At 63.7% G+C, this 18374-nt stretch overlaps 1 protein-coding gene across 1 annotated transcript in view; it reads left to right on the top strand.

Moving 5' to 3' along the window:
• LOC138101189 (integrin alpha-X-like) overlaps positions 1 to 18374 on the top strand; it is a 29700-nt gene that overhangs the window by 9541 nt on the left and 1785 nt on the right. Inside the window, 18 exon segments of the mRNA XM_068999055.1 lie at positions 645 to 784; positions 1637 to 1726; positions 1728 to 1775; positions 2523 to 2729; positions 3779 to 3909; positions 5191 to 5348; positions 6244 to 6398; positions 8109 to 8240; positions 9850 to 9923; positions 10018 to 10159; positions 11020 to 11127; positions 11801 to 11880; positions 11987 to 12067; positions 13446 to 13521; positions 13625 to 13732; positions 15919 to 15993; positions 16876 to 16989; positions 18194 to 18277. Of these exon segments, the coding sequence (XP_068855156.1) occupies positions 645 to 784; positions 1637 to 1726; positions 1728 to 1775; positions 2523 to 2729; positions 3779 to 3909; positions 5191 to 5348; positions 6244 to 6398; positions 8109 to 8240; positions 9850 to 9923; positions 10018 to 10159; positions 11020 to 11127; positions 11801 to 11880; positions 11987 to 12067; positions 13446 to 13521; positions 13625 to 13732; positions 15919 to 15993; positions 16876 to 16989; positions 18194 to 18277 (2003 nt within the window).

Below are 18374 nucleotides of genomic sequence, written 5' to 3'. Positions count from 1 at the left end.
ATTCACATCAAAACCCCCCAAAAATCCACCTCTAAAGCCCCCAAAATTCACCTCAAACCCCCCAAAATCCCACCTGGACCCCAAAACCCCCCAAATCCCCCCAAAATCTCACCCGGACCCCCCAAAAATCCACCTCAAACCCCCCAAAATCCCACCCGGACCCCAAAATCCACCTCAAAACCCCCCAAATCCCCCTCAAACCCCCCAAAATCCACCTCAAACCCCCCAAAACCCCACCTGGACCCCAAAACCCCCTAAAATCCCCCCCAAAATCCCCCTCAAACCCCCCAAATCCCCCCCAAAATCCCACCCGGACCCCCCAAAAATCCACCTCAAACTCCCCAAAAATCCACCTCAAACCCCCCAAAATCCACCTCAAACCCCCCAAAATCCCACCCGGACTCCAAAAACCCCCCAAATCCCCCCCCAAATCCCCCTCAAACCCCCCAAAACTCCCCCAAAACCCCCCAAAATCCCACCCGAACCCCCCAAAAATCCACCTCAAACCCCCCAAAATCCCCCTCAAACCCCCCAAATCCACCCCAAATCCCCCCAAAATCCCACCCGGACCCCCCAAAAATCCACCTCAAACCCCCCAAAATCCCACCCGGACCCCCCCAAACCCTCCCCCAAATCCCCCCCAGGCTACTCGGTTGCCTCGCTGGCCCTCGGGGGCTCGCGGGGCCTGGCCCTGGGTGCCCCCCGCTTCCGCCACCTCGGCCGCGTCCTCGTCTTCGCCCCCGGGGCCACCTGGAAGCTCCTGGCAGAGGCCACCGGGCCCCAGGTGAGCGCGGGGGGCACCTGGGGGGGTTCTGGGGGCACCTGGGGGGTCCAGGGGGCACCTGGGGGGCACCTGGGGGGCACCTGGGGGGCACCTGGGGAGTCCTGGGGGGTTCTGGGGGTACCTGGGGGGGTTCTGGGGGCACCTGGGGGCACCTGGGGAGTCCTGGGGGGGTTCTGGGGGTACCTGGGGGGCACCTGGGGGGTTCTGGGGGTACCTGGGGGGCACCTGGGGGGGTCCTGAGGGGTCCTGGGGGCACCTGGGGGTACCTGGGGGGCACCTGGGGGGTCCTGGGGGTACCTGGGGGGGTCCTGGGGGGATTCTGGGGGTACCTGGGGGGGTTCTGGGGGCACCTGGGGGCACTTGGGGGGATTCTGGGGGCACCTGGGGGGGTTCTGGGGGCACCTGGGGGGGTTCTGGGGGCACCTGGGGGGGTTCTGGGGGGATTCTGGGGGGTCCTGGGGGCACCTGGGGGGATTCTGGGGGTACCTGGGGGGTCTTGGGGGGTTCTGGGGGTACCTGGGGGGGTTCTGGGGGGATTCTGGGGGTACCTGGGGGGTACCTGTGGGGGTTCTGGGGGTACCTGGGGGGTCCTGGGGGGGTCCTGAGGGGTCCTGGGGGCACCTGGGGGGTCCTGGGGGGCACCTGGGGGGATCCTGGGGGGTCCTGGGGGGATTCTGGGGGGTCCTGGGGGGATTCTGGGGGTACCTGGGGAGTCCTGGGGGGTCCTGGGGGGCACCTGGGGGGATTCTGGGGGTCCTGGGGGGGATTCTGGGAGACACCTGGGGGGTCCTGGGGGGTCCTGGGGGTCCTGGGGGGGTCCTGGGGGGTCTCACCTGTCCCCTCCCCCCCCAGGTGGGTTCCTATTTCGGGGCCGCGCTGCTCCCGCTGCAGCCCCGCCCCGGCGCGGCCCCGGCGCTGCTCGTGGGGGCCCCCCAGTTCTACGGGGGGGGGCGGCGGCGGCCGCGTGGACGTCTGCGAGGTCAGCGGGAAGGTGAGGCACGGCTGGGCACACCTGGGGGCACCTGGGCACACCTGGGGGCACCTGGGGGCACCTGGGCACTCACCTGGGCACAGCTGGGCACAGCTGGGCACACCTGGGCACTCACCTGGGCACACCTGGGGGCACCTGGTCACTCACCTGGGCACACCTGAGCACACCTGAGCACACCTGGGCACACCTGGGGGCACCTGGGCACACCTGGGCACACCTGGGGGCACCTGGGCACTCACCTGGTCGCACCTTGGCACACCTGGGCACACCTGGGCACTCACCTGGGCACTCACCTGGGCACTCACCTGGGCACACCTGGGCACTCACCTGAGCACACCTGGGCACACCTGGGGGCACCTGGTCACTCACCTGGGCACACCTGAGCACACCTGGGCACACCTGGGGGCACCTGGGCACACCTGGGCACACCTGGGCACACCTGGGCACTCACCTGAGCACACCTGGGCACACCTGGGCACTCCTGGGCACACCTGGGCACTCACCTGGGCACTTACCTGGGCACAGCTGGGCACAGCTGGGAACTCACCTGGGCACACACCTGGGAACTCACCCGGGCACACCTGAGCACACCTGGGCACACCTGGGCACACCTGGGGGCACCTGGGGGCACCTGGGCACTCACCTGAGCACACCTGGGCACAGCTGGGCACTCACCTGGGCACAGCTGGGCACAGCTGGGGGCACCTGGGCACACCTGTGTGAGCTCAGCCGTCTCCCCTGTCCCAGAGCCGTCACCTGCGGTGCCGCCAGACGCTGCGGGGCCACCCCGGGCACCCCCTGGGGCGCTTCGGGGCCAGCCTGGCACACCTGGGCGACCTGGACGGGGACGGGTGGCCCGAGGTGGCCGTGGGGGCGCCCCTGGAGGACGAGGGCCGAGGGGCCGTGTACCTGTTCCGGGGCACCCGCGGGGGCATCAGCGCCCGCGACGGGCAGGTGAGGCCTCACCTGGGCACGGGGCTCAGCTGGGCACGGGGCTCACCTGGGCACAGCCTCACCTGGGCATGGGGCTCACCTGGGCACGGGGCTCAGCTGGGCACAGCCTCAGCTGGGCACTGGGCTCACCTGTCCCTCACCTGTCCCCTCTGTCCCTCTGTCCCTCTGTCCCCTCTGTCCCTCTGTCCCCTCTGTCCGTCTGTCCCTCTGTCCGTCTGTCCCTCTGTCCCTCTGTCCCTCTGTCCCCTCTCTGTCCCTCTGTCCGTCTGTCCGTCTGTCCGTCTGTCCGTCTGTCCCTCTGTCCCTCCCCTGTCCGTCTGTCCCCTCTCTGTCCCTCTGTCCCCTCTGTCCCTCTGTCCCTCTGTCCCTCTGTCCCCTCTCTGTCCGTCTGTCCCTCTGTCCCTCTGTCCCTCTGTCCCCTCTGTCCCTCTGTCCGTCTGTCTCTGTCCCCTCTGTCCCTCTGTCCCTCTGTCCCCTCTGTCCCTCTGTCCCCTCTCTGTCCGTCTGTCCCTCTGTCCCTCTGTCTCTCTGTCCCCTCTGTCCCTCTGTCCGTCTGTCCCTCTGTCCCCTCTGTTCCTCTGTCCCTCTGTCCCCTCTGTCCCTCTGTCCCTCTGTCCGTCTGTCTCTGTCCCCTCTGTCCCTCTGTCCCTCTGTCCCTCTGTCCCTCTGTCCCCTCTGTCCCTCTGTCCCTCTGTCCGTCTGTCCCCTCTCTGTCCGTCTGTCCCTCTGTCCCCTCTCTGTCCCTCTGTCCCTCTGTCCGTCTGTCCCTCTGTCCCTCTGTCCCTCTGTCCGTCTGTCCGTCTGTCCGTCTGTCCGTCTGTCCGTCTGTCCGTCTGTCCCTCTGTCCCCTCTGTCCCCTCTGTCCCTCTGTCCGTCTGTCCGTCTGTCCGTCTGTCCGTCTGTCCCTCTGTCCCTCTGTCCCCTCTGTCCCCTCTGTCCCTCTGTCCCTCTGTCCCCTCTGTCCCTCTGTCCCTCTGTCCGTCTGTCCGTCTGTCCGTCTGTCCCTCTGTACCCTCTGTCCGTCTGTCCGTCTGTCCGTCTGTCCCCAGCGCATCCCGGGCTCGGCGTTCCCGTCCCGGCCGCGTTTCTTTGGCCAAGCGCTGAGCGGGGGCCGGGACCTGAGCGGGGATCGGCTGCCGGACGTGGCCGTGGGGGCGCAGGGCCAGGTGCTGCTGCTCAGGTGAGCCCAGGTGACCCCGGAACCCCCCAGAAACATCCCAAAAACCACCCCAAAACCACCCCGGAACCCCAAACCACACCAGCACCCCCAAAAAACACCCCAAACCATCCCGGAACCACCAAAAACCACCCCAAAACCACCCTGGAACCACCAAAAAACACCCCAAAACCACCCTGCAACCCCCAAAAACAACCCCAAAACCACCCCAAACCACCCCAAACCACCCCAAACCCCCCAAAAACCACCCCAAAACCACCCCCAGACCACCCAAACCCACCCCAAACCCTCCAGGTGACCCCAAACCCCCCCAAACCCCCCTCGGGTGACCCCAAACCCCCCTCAGGTGACCCCAAACCCCCCTCGAGTGACCCCAAACCCCCCCAAATCCCCCTCAGGTGACCCCAAACCCCCCCAAACCCCCCTCGGGTGACCCCAAACCCCCCTCAGGTGACCCCAAACCCCCCCCAAATCCCCCTCAGGTGACCCCAAACCCCCCTCAGGACACCCCAAACCCCTCTGAGGTCGCCCCAAACCCCTCTCAGGTGACCCCAAACCCCCCTAAATCCCCCTCAGGTGACCCCAAATCCCCCTCAGGTGACCCCAAACCCCCCTCGAGTGACCCCAAATCCCCCTCAGGTGACCCCAAACCCCGCTCGGGTCACCCCAAATCCCCCTAAATCCCCCTCAGGTGACCCCAAACCCCCCCAAACCCCCCTCAGGTGACCCCAAACCCCCCTAAATCCCCCTCAGGTGACCCCAAACCCCCCTTAGGTGACCCCAAACCCCCCCTAAATCCCCCTCAGGTGACCCCAAACCCCCCCAAATCCCCCTCAGGTGACCCCAAACCCCCCTAAGGTGACCCCAAACCCCCTCAGGTGACCCCAAACCCCCCCAAATCCCCCTCAGGTGACCCCAACCCCCCCTCAGGTCACCCCAAACCCCCTCAGGTGACCCCAAACCCCCCTCAGGTGACCCCAAACCCCCCCAAATCCCCCTCAGGTGACCCCAAATCCCCCTCGGGTCACCCCAAACCCCCCTCAGGTGACCCCAAACCCCTCTGAGGTCGCCCCAAACCCCTCTCAGGTGACCCCAAACCCCCCCTAAATCCCCCTCAGGTGACCCCAAACCCCTCTCAGGTGACCCCAAACCCCCCTAAATCCCCCTCAGGTGACCCCAAATCCCCCTCAGGTGACCCCAAACCCCCCCAAATCCCCCTCAGGTGACCCCAAACCCCCCTCGGGTCACCCCAAAACCCCCTCAGGTGACCCCAAACCCCCCCAGGTCGCAGCCGCTGCTGAAGGTGACCGTGGCCGTGACCTTCGAGCCCCGGGTGGTCCCGGCCAGCGCCTTCGAGTGCCCCGAGGGCGAGGAGCTGCGGGGGCCACTGGCCACGGCCCGGATCTGCTTCGTGGGGGCCAAAAAAACCCCGGACAGCTTCGGTGAGAGCCCCCGGAACCCCCGAAATCCACCCGGGGAGCCCCGAAAATCCCACCCCGAGCCCAAATTCCACCTCGAAAGCCACGGCCGGTTCCCGAAACCCACCCAAAACCCCGCAAAATCCACCCAAAATCACCCCAAAATGACCCCAAATCCCACCTGGGCCCCGAAATCCACCCCAAAACCCCGCAAAATCCACCCAAAATCACCCCAAGTCCCACCTGGGCCCCGAAATCCACCCAAAACCCCACAAAATTCACCCAAAATCCACCCCAAATGACCCCAAATCCCACCTGGGCCCCGAAATCCCTCCCCAAAATGCACCCAAAACCCCCTGAAATCCACCCAAATCCCCCCAAAATCCCCCAAAATCTCCCCAAAATCCCCCAAAATCCCCCCAAATCCCCTCAGGCTCCCAAATCTCGGTGTCGCTCTGGTTCCGAGCCGAGCTGGACCCCAGAATCCCCCCAGAATCCCCCCAAAATCCCCCAAAATCCCCCCAAATCCCCCCCAAATCCCCCCAAATCCCCCCAAATCCCCCCCAAATCCCCTCAGGCTCCCAAATCTCGGCGTCGCTCTGGCTCCGAGCCGAGCTGGACCCCCCAAAATTCCCCCAAAATCCCCCCAAATCCCCCAAATCCCCCAAAATCCCCCTCAAATCCCCCTCAAATCCCCCAAATCCCCCCAAAATCCACCCAAAATCCCCCCAAATCCCCCCCAAATCCCCTCAGGCTCCCAAATCTCGGCGTCGCTCTGGTTCCGAGCCGAGCTGGACCCCAGAATCCCCCCCAAAATCCCCCCCAAAATGCCTAAAAATCCCCCCAAATCCCCCCAAAATCCCTCAAATCCCCCTCAAATCCCCCTCAAATCCCCCCAAATCCCCCCAAATCCCCTCAGGCTCCCAAATCTCGGCCTCGCTCTGGTTCCGAGCCGAGCTGGACCCGGGCCGGCTCCGGCCCCGCGGCGTTTTCGGCTCCGGCGGCGCCGCCCGGAACGGGACCGTGCGGGTGGGGGTGGGGCGGAGCTGCCGCAGCCTCGGCATCGACTTCAAGGTGGGCGGGGGGCGCGGGGGGGGGCTGGGGAGGGGTCGTTGGGGGGGTTTGGGGGTCCTGGGGGGTTTGGGGAGGGGTCTTGGGGGGCGTTTGGGGGGTTCTCGGGGGGCTTTGGGGGGGATTTGGGGGTCCTGAGGGGGATTTGGGGGTCCTGGGGGATTTGGGGAGGGGTCTTGGGGGGCGTTTGGGGGTCCTGGGGGATTTAGGGAGGGGTCCTGGGGGGAATTTGGGGGTCCTGGGGGGTTTGGGGAGGGGTCCTGGGGGGCGTTTGGGGGTCCTGGGGGGGTTTGGGGGTCCTGGGGGGTCTGGGGAGGGGCCTTGGGGGGCGTTTGGGGGGTTCTGGGGGGTTTGGGGAGGGGTCTTGGGGGGCGTTTGGGGGGTTCTCGGGGGGCTTTGGGGGGGATTTGGGGGTCCTGGGGGTTTTGGGGAGGGGTCCTGGGGGGGATTTGGGGGTCCTGGGGGATTTGGGGAGGGGTCTTGGGGGTCCTGGGTTGGGGTCCTGGGGGGGTTTGGGGTCCTGGGGGGGATTTGGAGGTCCTGGGGGTTTTGGGGGTCCTGGGGGAATTTGGGGGTCCTGGGGAGTTTGGGGAGGGGTCCTGGGGGAGGTTGGGGGTTCTGGGGGGGTTTGGGGGTCCTGGGGCATTTGGGGAGGGGTCCCGGGGGGAATTTGGGGTCGTGGAGGGTTTGGGGAGGGGTCTTGGGGGGGATTTGGGGGTCCTGGGGGGATTTGGGGGTCCTGGGGGATTTGGGGAGGGGTCCTGGGGGGGATTTGGGGGGTCCTGGGGGGTTTGGGGAGGGGTCCTGGGGGGGTTTGGGGGTCCTGGGGGGTCTGGGGAGGGGTCCTGGGGGCGTTTGGGGGGTTCTGAGGGGTTTGGGGAGGGGTCTTGGGGGGGATTTGGGGGGTTCTCGGGGGGCTTTGGGGGGGATTTGGGGGTCCTGGGGGGGATTTGGGGGTCCTGGGGGATTTGGGGAGGGGTCTTGGGGGTCCTGGGTTGGGGTCCTGGGGGGGTTTGGGGGTCCTGGGGGGATTTGGGGAGGGGTCCTGGGGGGGATTTGGGGGGTCCTGGGGGGGTTTGGGGGTCCTGGGGGGTCTGGGGAGGGGTCCTGGGGGCGTTTGGGGGGTTCTGGGGGGTTTGGGGAGGGGTCTTGGGGGGGTTTTGGGGGTCCTGGGGGGGTTTGGGGAGGGGTCCTGGGGGAGATTTGGGGGTCCCGGGGGGGAATTTGGGGGTCCTGGGGGGTTTGGGGAGGGGTCTTGGGGGGGGTTTGGGGGTCCTGGAGGGTTTGGGGAGGGGTCTTGAGGGGGGTTTTGGGGGTTCTGGGAGGGGTTTGGGGGTCCTGAGGGATTTGGGGAGGGGTCCTGGGGGGGGATTTGGGGGCCCTGGGGGGGGTTTGGGGAGGGGTCTTGGGGGGGGGGTTGGGGGTCCTGGGGGGAATTGGGGAGGGGTCCCGGGCTGGGGAGGATTCACAGGGGTCTCAATTTGGGGAGGGGTCCCAGGTTTTGGGGGGGGTCCCGGGGGTCTCAATTTGGGGTAAATCCGGGTTTTTCACTCCATTCCATTTTGGGGAGGGGTCCCAGGTTTTGGGGCTCTGAATTTGGGGTGAATCCGGGTTTTTCACGCCGTTCCGTTTTGGGGGGAGGGGTCCCGGGGGTCTCAATTTGGGGTAAATCCGGGTTTTTCACGCCGTTCCGTTTTGGGGGGGGGGTCCCAGGAGTGCCCCCGGGACACGCTGACCCCCCTGGGGCTCCGGGTGACCCTCGGGGGGCGCGGGGACCCCCTGGACGTGGCCGGGGGGCTCCGGGCAGCGCTGAGCCCCGACTCGGACACGGCGCTCACGGCCACGGTACCGGGGGGGGGTCGGGGGGGTTTGGGGAGGGATTTGGGGGGAATTTGGGGGGATTTGGGGGGATTTTGGGGGGATTTTTATGGGGATTTGGGGCAATTTTGGGGGGGTTTGGGGGGATTTTGAGGGGATTTGGGGGCATTTTGGGGGGAATTTGGGGGCATTTTGGAGGGGTTTGGGTGGATTTGGGGGGAATTTTGGGGGGATTTTGGAGGGGTTTGGGTGGATTTGGGGGGAATTTTGGGGGGATTTTGGAGGGGTTTGGGGGATTTTGGGGGGTTTTTGGGAGGTTTGGGGGGATTTTGGGGGGATTTCGGGGGGGTTTTTTGGGGGAATTTGGGGGGCTTTTGGAGGGGTTTGGGGGATTTTGGGGGGATTTGGGGGGATTCTGGGTGGATTTTGGGGGGTTTTGAGGTGGAGTTTGGGAGCATTTGATGTGGATTTTGCGGGATTTTTGGGGGGGATTTTTGGGGGAATTTTGGGGGGATTTGATGTGGATTTTTGGGGGGATTTGGGGTGGATTTTGGGGTGGATTTGAGCTGGATTTTGAGGTGGATTTTGAGGGGGATTTTGCGGGAATTTGAGGTGGATTTTTGGGGGCTTTGATGTGGATTTTTGGGCGGATTTGGGGGGGATTTGAGGTGGATTTTTAGGGGGATTTGGGGGGGATTTGAGGTGGATTTTTGGGGGAATTTTGGGGGGATTTGATGTGGATTTTTGGGGGGATTTGGGGTGGATTTTGGGGTGGATTTGAGCTGGATTTTGAGGTGGATTTTGGGGGGGATTTTGTGGGAATTTGAGGTGGATTTTTGGGGGCTTTGATGTGGATTTTTGGGCGGATTTGGGGGGGATTTGAGGTGGATTTTTGGGGGGATTTGGGGGGATTTGAGGTGGATTTTTGTGGTCATTTGATGTGGATTTTGGGCTGGATTTGAGCTGGATTTTGAGGTGGATTTTGGGGGGGATTTTGCGGGAATTTGAGGTGGATTTTGCGGGAATTTGAGGTGGATTTTGCGGGAATTTGAGGTGGATTTTGCGGGAATTTGAGGTGGATTTTGTGGGAATTTGAGGTGGATTTTTGGGGGATTTGATGTGGATTTTTGTGGGAATTTTGGGGGATTTGATGTGGATTTTGGGGGAAATTGAGGTGGATTTTTGGGGGGATTTGAGGTGGATTTTTGGGGGGATTTGGGGTGGATTTTTAGGGGGATTTTTGGGGGGATTTGATGTGGATTTTGGGGGGGAGTTGAGTTGGATTTTGGGGGGATTTGAGGTGGATTTTTAGGATCATTTGATGTGGATTTTTGGGGTCATTCGATGTGGATTTTGGGCTGGATTTGAGCTGGATTTTGAGGTGGATTTTGGGGGGGATTTTGTGGGAATTTGAGGTGGATTTTTGGGGGCTTTGATGTGGATTTTTGGGCGGATTTGAGGTGGATTTTTGGGGGTCATTCCACCTCGATTTCGCCCGTATTTGAGGTGGATTCTTGGGCAGCTCCCGCCCAGATTTTTTTTTTGGGGGGTGGGGGGGGGAGTGTGGGGGGGGTCCCTCCGAGGTGTGAATTTGGGGGTCCCACCTGGGGTGTCCCCCCCCCCCCCCCGCCCCCAGCTGCCCTTCGAGAACGACTGCGGCCCCGACAACGTCTGCCAGGACGATCTGCGCCTCTCCTTCAACTTCTCGGGGTGCGTGAGACCCCCCAAACCCCCTCTGACCCCCCCCAAACCCCCTCTGACCCCCCCGACCCCCCCTCTGACCCCCCCGACCCCCCTCCCCCAGGCTGGAGACCCTCGTGGTGGGCGAGGGGGACGCGCTGGAGGTGACGCTGACGCTGCGGAACCTCGGCGAGAGCTCCTTCGGGGCCGCGGCGCTGCTGCGGCACCCCCCGAGCCTGTCCTACAGGAAAGTCACCGTGCTGCAGGTGCGAGCCCCGAAACGGCCCCGAGCCGCCCCAAAAAACAGCCCGAAACCGCCCCGAAACAGCCCCGAACCGCCCCAAAAAACAGCCCGAAACCGCCCCGAAACAGCCCAAAGTACCCCGAAACGGCCCCGAACCGCCCCAAAAAACAGCCCGAAACCGCCCCGAAACAGCCCCGAACCGCCCCAAAAAACAGCCCGAAACCACCCCGAAACAGCCCGAAACACCCCAAAGTACCCGAAACGGCCCCGAACCGCCCCAAAAAACAGCCCGAAGTACCCCAAAGTACACCAAAACAGCCTGAAGTGCCCCAAAACGGCCCGGAACCACCCCAAAACCAGCCCAGAGTACCCCAAAACGGCCCAAAGTACCCCGAAACGGCCCGGAACCGCCCCAAAAAACAGCCCGAAGTACCCCAAAACGGCCCAAAGTACCCCGAAACGGCCCCGAACCGCCCCAAAAACCAGCCCAAAGTACCCCAGAACGGCCCGGAACCGCCCCAAAACCAGCCCAAAATACCCCAAAAGCCCCAAAACCACCCTAAAATGCCCCAAACCACCCCCAAATTCCACCCAAACGCCCCCAAACCCCTCCCAGTCCCTCCCAGTCCCCTCCAATCCCTCCCAGTCCCTCCCAGTCCATCCCAGTGCCTCCCAGTCCCCCCCAATCCCCTCCCAGTCCATCCCAGTGCCTCCCAGTCCCCTCCAATCCCCTCCCAGTCCATCCCAGTGCCTCCCAGCCCCCTCCCAGTCCCTCCCAGTCCATCCCAGTCCCTCCCAGTCCCCCCCAGTCCCTCCCAGTCCCCTCCCAGTCCCTCCCAGCCCCCTCCCAGTGCCTCCCAGTCCATCCCAGTGCCTCCCCAGTCCTCCCGCCGTGCGGGGTCCGTGCGGTGCCACTCGGAGCCCCCCGAGGGCCGGGGCCGGCGGACGCTGTGCCAGGTGCACCCCCCGGTGCTGCGGGCGGGGGCGCAGGTGAGCGGCAGCGGGGGCACCTGGGGGCACCTGGGGGTCAGTGGGGTCACCTGGGGGTCAGTGGGGGCACCTGGGGGTCACTTGGGGGCACCTGGGGGCACCTGGGGGTCAGTGGGGGTCAGTGGGGTCACCTGGGGGTCATCTGGGGGCACCTGGGGGCACCCTGGGGGCACCTGGGGGTCAGTGGGGGTCAGTGGGGTCACCTGGGGGGCACCTGGGGTCACCTGGGGGCACCTGGGGGTCAGTGGGGGTCAGTGGGGTCACCTGGGGGGCACCTGGGGGTCATCTGGGGGCACCTGGGGGCACCTGGGGGCACCTGGGGGCACCTGGGGGTCAGTGGGGTCACCCAAGGGTCACCCAAGGGTCACCTGGGAGTCAGTGGGGGCACCTGGGGGTCACTTGGGGCCACCCAAGGGTCACCTGGGGTCACCTGGGGGTCAGTGGGGTCAGTGGGGGTCACCTGGGGGCACCCTGGGGGTCATCTGGGGGTCACTTGGGGTCACCTGGGGTCACCTGGAGTCAGCTGGGGGTCAGTGGGGTCACCTGGGGGTCACTGGGGTCACCTGGGGGTCACTGGGGTCACCTGGGGTCACCTGGGGGTCAGTGGGGGTCACCTGGGGTCACCTGGGCTCCCCCGCGCCCCCCCCCCGTGGCCCCGCCCCTCCCCCCCCAGGTCACTTTCCGCCTCACCCTGGACGTGCCGCCGGACGCGGAGCTCGGCCGCTCGCTGCGGGTGGTGGCCAACGCCAGCAGGTGAGGGGCCAGCGGGGGGAGGGGAGCCCCGGGGACCCCCCCGGTGGGGGAGGGGACAGGAGGTGACCACCGCGTCCCCTCCCCTCCCCCCCCCCGGTGCGGGCAGCGACAACGGCGGCGCCGCGGCCGGGAGGGGTCAGAGCGCCGAGGTGGCCGTGAGGTACCGGGTGCTGCTGGTGCTGGCCAGGTGAGGGCCCCTGGTAGCCCCGGGGTCAGCGGGGGGGTCAGTGGGGTCAGTGGGGGGATGGGGGTCAGTGGGGTCAGTGGGGTCAGTGGGGGTCAGTGGGGGTCAGTGGGGTCAGTGGGGGGATGGGGGTCAGTGGGGTCAGTTGGGGGTCAGTGGGGGGATGGGGGTCAGTGGGGTCAGTGGGGGTCAGTGGGGGTCAGAGGGGTCAGAGGGGGTCAGAGGGGTCAGTGGGGTCAGTGGGGGCTGTGGGGTCAGTGGGGGGGCTGGGGGTCAGTGGGGGTCAGTGGGGTCAGTGGGGGTCAGTGGGGGTCAGTGGGGGGGCTGGGGGTCAGTGGGGGTCAGAGGGGTCAGTGGGGTCAGAGGGGTCAGTGGGGGTCAGTGGGGGGATGGGGGTCAGTGGGGTCAGTGGGGTCAGTGGGGGTCAGTGGGGGTCAGAGGGGTCAGTGGGGTCAGTGGGGTCAGTGGGGGGATGGGGGTCAGTGGGGTCAGTTGGGGGTCAGTGGGGTCAGAGGGGTCAGTGGGGTCAGTGGGGGGATGGGGGTCAGTGGGGTCAGTTGGGGGTCAGTGGGGTCAGTTGGGGGTCAGTGGGGTCAGAGGGGTCAGTTGGGGGTCAGTGGGGTCAGTGGGGTCAGTGGGGTCAGTGGGGGGCTGTGGGGTCAGTGGGGTCAGAGGGGGTCAGTGGGGTCAGAGGGGTCAGTGGGGGTCAGTGGGGGGATGGGGGTCAGTGGGGTCAGTGGGGTCAGTGGGGGTCAGTGGGGGTCAGAGGGGTCAGTGGGGTCAGTGGGGTCAGTGGGGGGATGGGGGTCAGTGGGGTCAGTTGGGGGTCAGTGGGGTCAGTGGGGGTCAGAGGGGTCAGTGGGGTCAGTGGGGTCAGTGGGGGGATGGGGGTCAGTGGGGGTCAGTGGGGTCCCCAAAAAGTCCCAAAAATGTCCCAAAAATGTCCCCAAAAATGTCCCAAAAATGTCCCCAAATGTCCTCAAAATGTCCCCAAAAATGTCCCCAAAAATGTCCCAAAAATGTCCCCAAATCTCCCCAAATGCCCCAATATGTCCCCAAATCTCCCCAAATGTCCCCAAATGTCCCAAAAAGTCCCCAAAATGTCCCCAAATCTCCCCCAAACCTCCCCAAATCTCCCCAAATTGTCCCCAAAAATCTCCCCAAATCTCCCCAAATGCCCCAATATGTCCCCAAATCTCCCCAAATGTCCCCAAAAGTCCCAAAAAGTCCCCAAAATGTCCCCAAATCTCCCCAAATTGTCCCCAAATCTCCCCAAATGCCCCAATATGTCCCCAAACCTCCCCAAACCTCCCCAAATCTCCCCAAAATCTCCCCAAAACATCCCCCCCCCCCCCCCCCCCAAAAATTCCCGTCCCCGCAGCGCCCCCGACTCCACGCGCTACCTCAACGTCACGGCCGGCGCGGCGCCGGCGCTGCCGGTCACCCACGGCTACCAGGTGAGACGGGGGGGCGAGGGGAGGCCGGGGGGGGGGTGGGGGAGGGGTCCCTGTGCCGGGGCCGCCCCTCCCCCAGCCCTCGGTGTCCCCGGGGTGTCCCCAGGTGCAGGTGCTGGGCCGGCGCGGGCTGGAGGCCAACGTCACCTTCCGCGTGCCCTCGCGCCTGGGCGCCGGCGAGCTCTGGGAGAGCCTGGAGGTCACCCCCGAGCAGGTAACGCCGGCCACCGAGCGGCCACCGAAAGTGGCCCCGAGGTGGCCTCGAGGCGACCCCTAAAGAGGGCTCAAAGGGTCGCCACAGTGGCCTCAAAAGTGGCCCCAAAGTGGCCTCAAAGTAGCCCCAAAAGTGGCCCCAAAGTGGCCTCAAAGTGGCCTCAAAATTTGCCCCAAGGTGGCCCCAAAAGTGGCCTCAAAGTGACCCCTAAAGAGGGCTCAAAGGGTCGCCACAGTGGCCTCAAAGTGGCCTCAAAGTGGCCTCAAAAGTGACCCCAAAGTGGCCTCAAAGTGTCCCCAAAAGTGACCCCAAAGTGGCCTCAAAAGTGGCCTCGAAGTGGCCTCAAAGTGGCCCCAAGGTGGGCTCAAAGTGGCCTCAAAAGTGACCCCAAAGTGGCCTCAAAAGTGACCCCAAAGTGGCCTCAAAAGTGGCCTCAAAGTGGCCTCAAAGTGGCCCCAAGGTGGGCTCAAAGTGGCCTCAAAAGTGACCCCAAAGTGGCCTCAAAATTGACCCCAAAGTGGCCTCAAAAGTGGCCTCGAAGTGGCCTCAAAGTGGCCTCAAAAGTGGCCCCAAGGTGTCCCCAAAGTGGCCTCGAAGTGACCCCTAAAAGGGCTCAAAGGGTCACCACAGTGGCCCCAAAGTGGCCTCAAAGTGGCCTCAAGGTGGCCTCAAAATTTGCCCCAAGGTGGCCCCAAAAGTGGCCTCGAAGTGGCCCCAAGGTGACCCCCAAATGGGCCTCAAAGGGTCGCCACAGTGGCCACCGAAAGTGGCCCCGAGGTGGCCTCGAGGTGACCCCTAAAGAGGGCTCAAAGGGTCGCCACAGTGGCCTCAAAAGTGGCCCCAAAGTGGCCTCAAAGTAGCCCCAAAAGTGGCCCCAAAGTGGCCTCAAAGTGGCCTCAAAATTTGCCCCAAGGTGGCCCCAAAAGTGGCCCCAAGGTGTCCCCAAAGTGGCCTCAAAGTGACCCCTAAAGAGGGCTCAAAGGGTCGCCACAGTGGCCTCAAAGTGGCCTCAAAGTGGCCTCAAAAGTGACCCCAAAGTGGCCTCAAAGTGGCCTCCAAAGTGACCCTCAAAGTGGTCTTAAAAGTGGCCACAAGGTAGCCTCAAAGTGGCCTCAAGGTGGCCTCAAAAGTGGCCCCGAGGTGGCCTCAAAGTGACCCCCAAAGAGGGCTCAAAGGGTCGCCACAGTGGCCACCGAAAGTGGCCCCGAGGTGGCCTCGAGGTGACCCCTAAAGAGGGCTCAAAGGGTCGCCACAGTGGCCTCAAAGTGGCCCCGAGGTGGCCTCGAGGTGACCCCTAAAGAGGGCTCAAAGGGTCGCCACAGTGGCCACCGAAGTGGCCTCAAAGTGGCCTCGAAGTGACCCCTAAAGAGGGCTCAAAGGGTCGCCACAGTGGCCACCGAAAGTGGCCCCGAGGTGGCCTCGAGGTGACCCCTAAAGAGGGCTCAAAGGGTCGCCACAGTGGCCTCAAAGTGGCCTCAAAGTGGCCTCGAAGTGACCCCCAAAGAGGGCTCAAAGGGTCGCCACAGTGGCCACCGAAGTGGCCTCGAGGTGGCCCCGAGGTGACCCCCAAAGAGGGCTCAAAGGGTCGCCACAGTGGCCTCAAAGTGGCCCCAAGGTGGCCTCGAGGTGACCCCCAAAGAGGGCTCAAAGGGTCGCCACAGTGGCCACCGAAGTGGCCTCAAAGTGGCCTCGAAGTGACCCCTAAAGAGGGCTCAAAGGGTCGCCACAGTGGCCTCAAAGTGGCCTCAAAGTGGCCTCGAAGTGACCCCTAAAGAGGGCTCAAAGGGTTGCCACAGTGGCCCCAAAGTGGCCTCAAAAGTGGCCCCAAGGTGTCCCCAAAGTGGCCTCGAAGTGGCCCCAAAGTGGCCTCAAAGGGTCCCCGATGTGGCCTCAAAGTGGCCCCAAGGTGGCCTCAAAAGTGGCCCCAAAGTGGCCTCAAAAGTGATCTCAAAAGTGGCCCCAAAGTGGCCTCAAAGTAGCCCCAAGGTGGCCCCGAGGTGGCCTCAAAAGTGACCCCAAAGTGGCCCCAAAATGTCCCCAAACGTCCCCGAGTGGTCCCAAAGTGGCCCTGAGTGGCCCCGAGGTGGCCCCGAACGTCCCCAAGGTGGCCCCGAGGTGGCCCCGAGGTGGCCCCAAGTGGCCCCGAGGTGGCCCCGAGGTGGCCCCAGCGCTGTCCCCTCCCCCAGGAGCTGCCCCGGTGCCAGGAGGGCCCCGAGCACAGCGGGGACCCCTCGGGACCCCCCGGCGAGAGCCCCCGGCTGGTGAGTGCCAAAATCGGGATAATTTCCCCCATAATCCCCACAATTCCCCCAAAATCGGGATAATTCCCCCAAAATTCTGACGATTTCCCCAAATTTGGGACAATTCTCCTCAAAATCGGGACAATTCCCCCCAAAATTCCGACAATTCCCCCAAAATCGGGACAATTCCCCCCAAAATCGGGATAATTCCCCCCAAAATCCCCACAATTCCCCCCAAAATCGGGACAATTCCCCCCAAAATCGGGATAATTCCCCCCAAAATCGGGACAATTCCCCCAAAATTCTGACAATTTCCCCGAATTTGGGACAATTCCCTAAAAATCTGTGACAATTCCCCCCAAAATTCCGATGATTCCCTGGGAGCTTTCGGCCGCCGCCGCCGTTTTGGGCCGTTTTTGGCCATTTTTTGGCCATTTTTGGCTGTTTTTTGTCTGGTTTTGGCTGTTTTTGGCTGGTTTTGGCCGTTTTTGGCCCGTTTTGGCCGTTTTTTGGCCAGTTTTGGCCAGTTTTGGCCCTTTTTGGCCATTTTTTGGCCGTTTTTGGCTGGTTTTGGCCGTTGATTTTGGCTGTTGTTTTTGGCCGTTTTTGGGCCGTTTATGGCTGGTTTTTTTGGCCATTTTTGGCCGTTTTAGGGGCCGGTTTGGAGCCGTTTTTGGCCGTTTTTGGCTGGTTTTGCCCGTTTTTGGCTGGTTTTGGCTGTTGTTTTTGGCCGTTGTTTTTGGCCGTTTTTGGGCCGTTTATGGCCGTTTTTTGGCCATTTTTGGCCGGTTTTGGGGCCTTTTTTGGCCATTTTTGGCCGTTTTTGGGGCTGTTTTTGGCCGTTTTTTGGGCCGTTTTTCCCGAAATCACCCCGATTCCCCCCAATTTCTCTCTCCCCCCCAGGAGTGCCCCCACAGCCCCTGCCGGGAGTTCCTCTGCCGGATCCCCCCCGCGGAGCCCCCCCAAATTTGGGGCTTCAGGGTCGGGGGGCGGCTGCGGCTGGACGGGATGGGGCAGGTGAGGAGGGGGCTGGGGGCCCAAATTCCCCCAAATTCAACCCAAACCCACCCAAAATCCCCCCAAATCCATCCCAAATTCCCCGAACCCGCCCCAAATCCCCCAAAATCCCCCAAATCCTTCCCCAAATCCGCCCCAAATCCCCCCAAATCCTTCCCCAAATTCCCCAAATCCACCCAAAATCCCCCCAAATCCTTCCCCAAACTCCCCAAACCCGCCCCAAATCCCCCAAAATCCCCCAAATCCTTCCCCAAATCCACCCAAAATCCCCCCAAATCCTTCCCCAAACTCCCCAAATCCCCCCAAATCCCCCAAATCCTTCCCCAAATCCACCCAAAATCCCCCCAAATCCTTCCCCAAACTCCCCAAACCCGCCCCAAATCCCCCAAAATCCCCCAAATCCTTCCCCAAATTCTGCAAACCCGCCCCAAATTCACCCAAATCTTCCCCAGATTCCCCAAATCCGCCCCAAATTCCCCAAATCCGCCCCAAATTCCCCCAAATTCCTCTGAATTCCCCCAAATCCGCCCTCACCTGTCCCTCTGCCCCTCTGTCCACTCTCTGTCCCCCGTGTCCCTCTGTCCATCCATCCATGTCTGTGTGTCCGTCCGTGTCCATCCGTCCGTGTCCGTCCGTGTGTCCATCTGTGTCCGTCCGTCCGTGTCCATCTGTCCGTGTCCGCGTGTCCGTGTCTTTCCGTGTGTCCGTCCGTGTCCATCTGTCCCTCCGTGTCCGTGTGTCCGTTCGTGTGTCCATCTGTCCGTGTCCGTCCGTCCGTGCCTGTCCGTGTCCCTGTGTGTCCGTGTGTCTGTCCGTGTGTCTGTCTGTGTCCCTCTGTCCGTGTCCGTGTGTCCGTGTGTCCGTCCCTCCGTCTGTGTCCGTCTGTCCGTGTCCGTCCGTGTCCCTCTGTCCGTGTCTGTGTGTCCGTGTGTCCGTCCGTGTCCGTCCATCCGTGTCCCTCTGTCCATGTCCGTCCCTCTGTCCGTGTCTGTCCCTCTGTCCGTGTCTGTGTGTCCGTGTGTCCATCTGTCCGTGTCCCTCTGTCCGTGTGTCCCTCTGTCCGTGTCCGTGTGTCCGTCCGTGTCCGTCCATCCGTGTCCCTCTGTCCGTGTCCGTCCCTCTGTCCGTGTCCCTCTGTCCGTGTGTCCGTCCCTCTGTCCGTGTCCGTGTGTCCGTGTGTCCGTCCGTGTGTCCGTCCGTCCAGCCCAAGCTGCTCCTGCTCAGCTCCGCCCGGGTTTCCTACGACCGGAGCCGCTTCCAGAACTCCTGGGGGGGCACCGAGCTCCAGGTGAGGGGGGAGGGGCGGCCGGGGGGGGCCCACCCCCTTTTGGGGCACCCCACCCCCTTTTGGGGCACCCCACACCCCCATTTGGGGTCCCCACCCC

The sequence above is a fragment of the Aphelocoma coerulescens genome, unplaced genomic scaffold (genome assembly GCF_041296385.1).
Source record: "Aphelocoma coerulescens isolate FSJ_1873_10779 unplaced genomic scaffold, UR_Acoe_1.0 HiC_scaffold_207, whole genome shotgun sequence".
Classification (NCBI taxonomy): Eukaryota; Metazoa; Chordata; class Aves; order Passeriformes; family Corvidae; genus Aphelocoma; species Aphelocoma coerulescens.
Note: the sequence above shows the minus strand (reverse complement) of the source record. Positions and strands in the feature narration are given on the sequence as shown.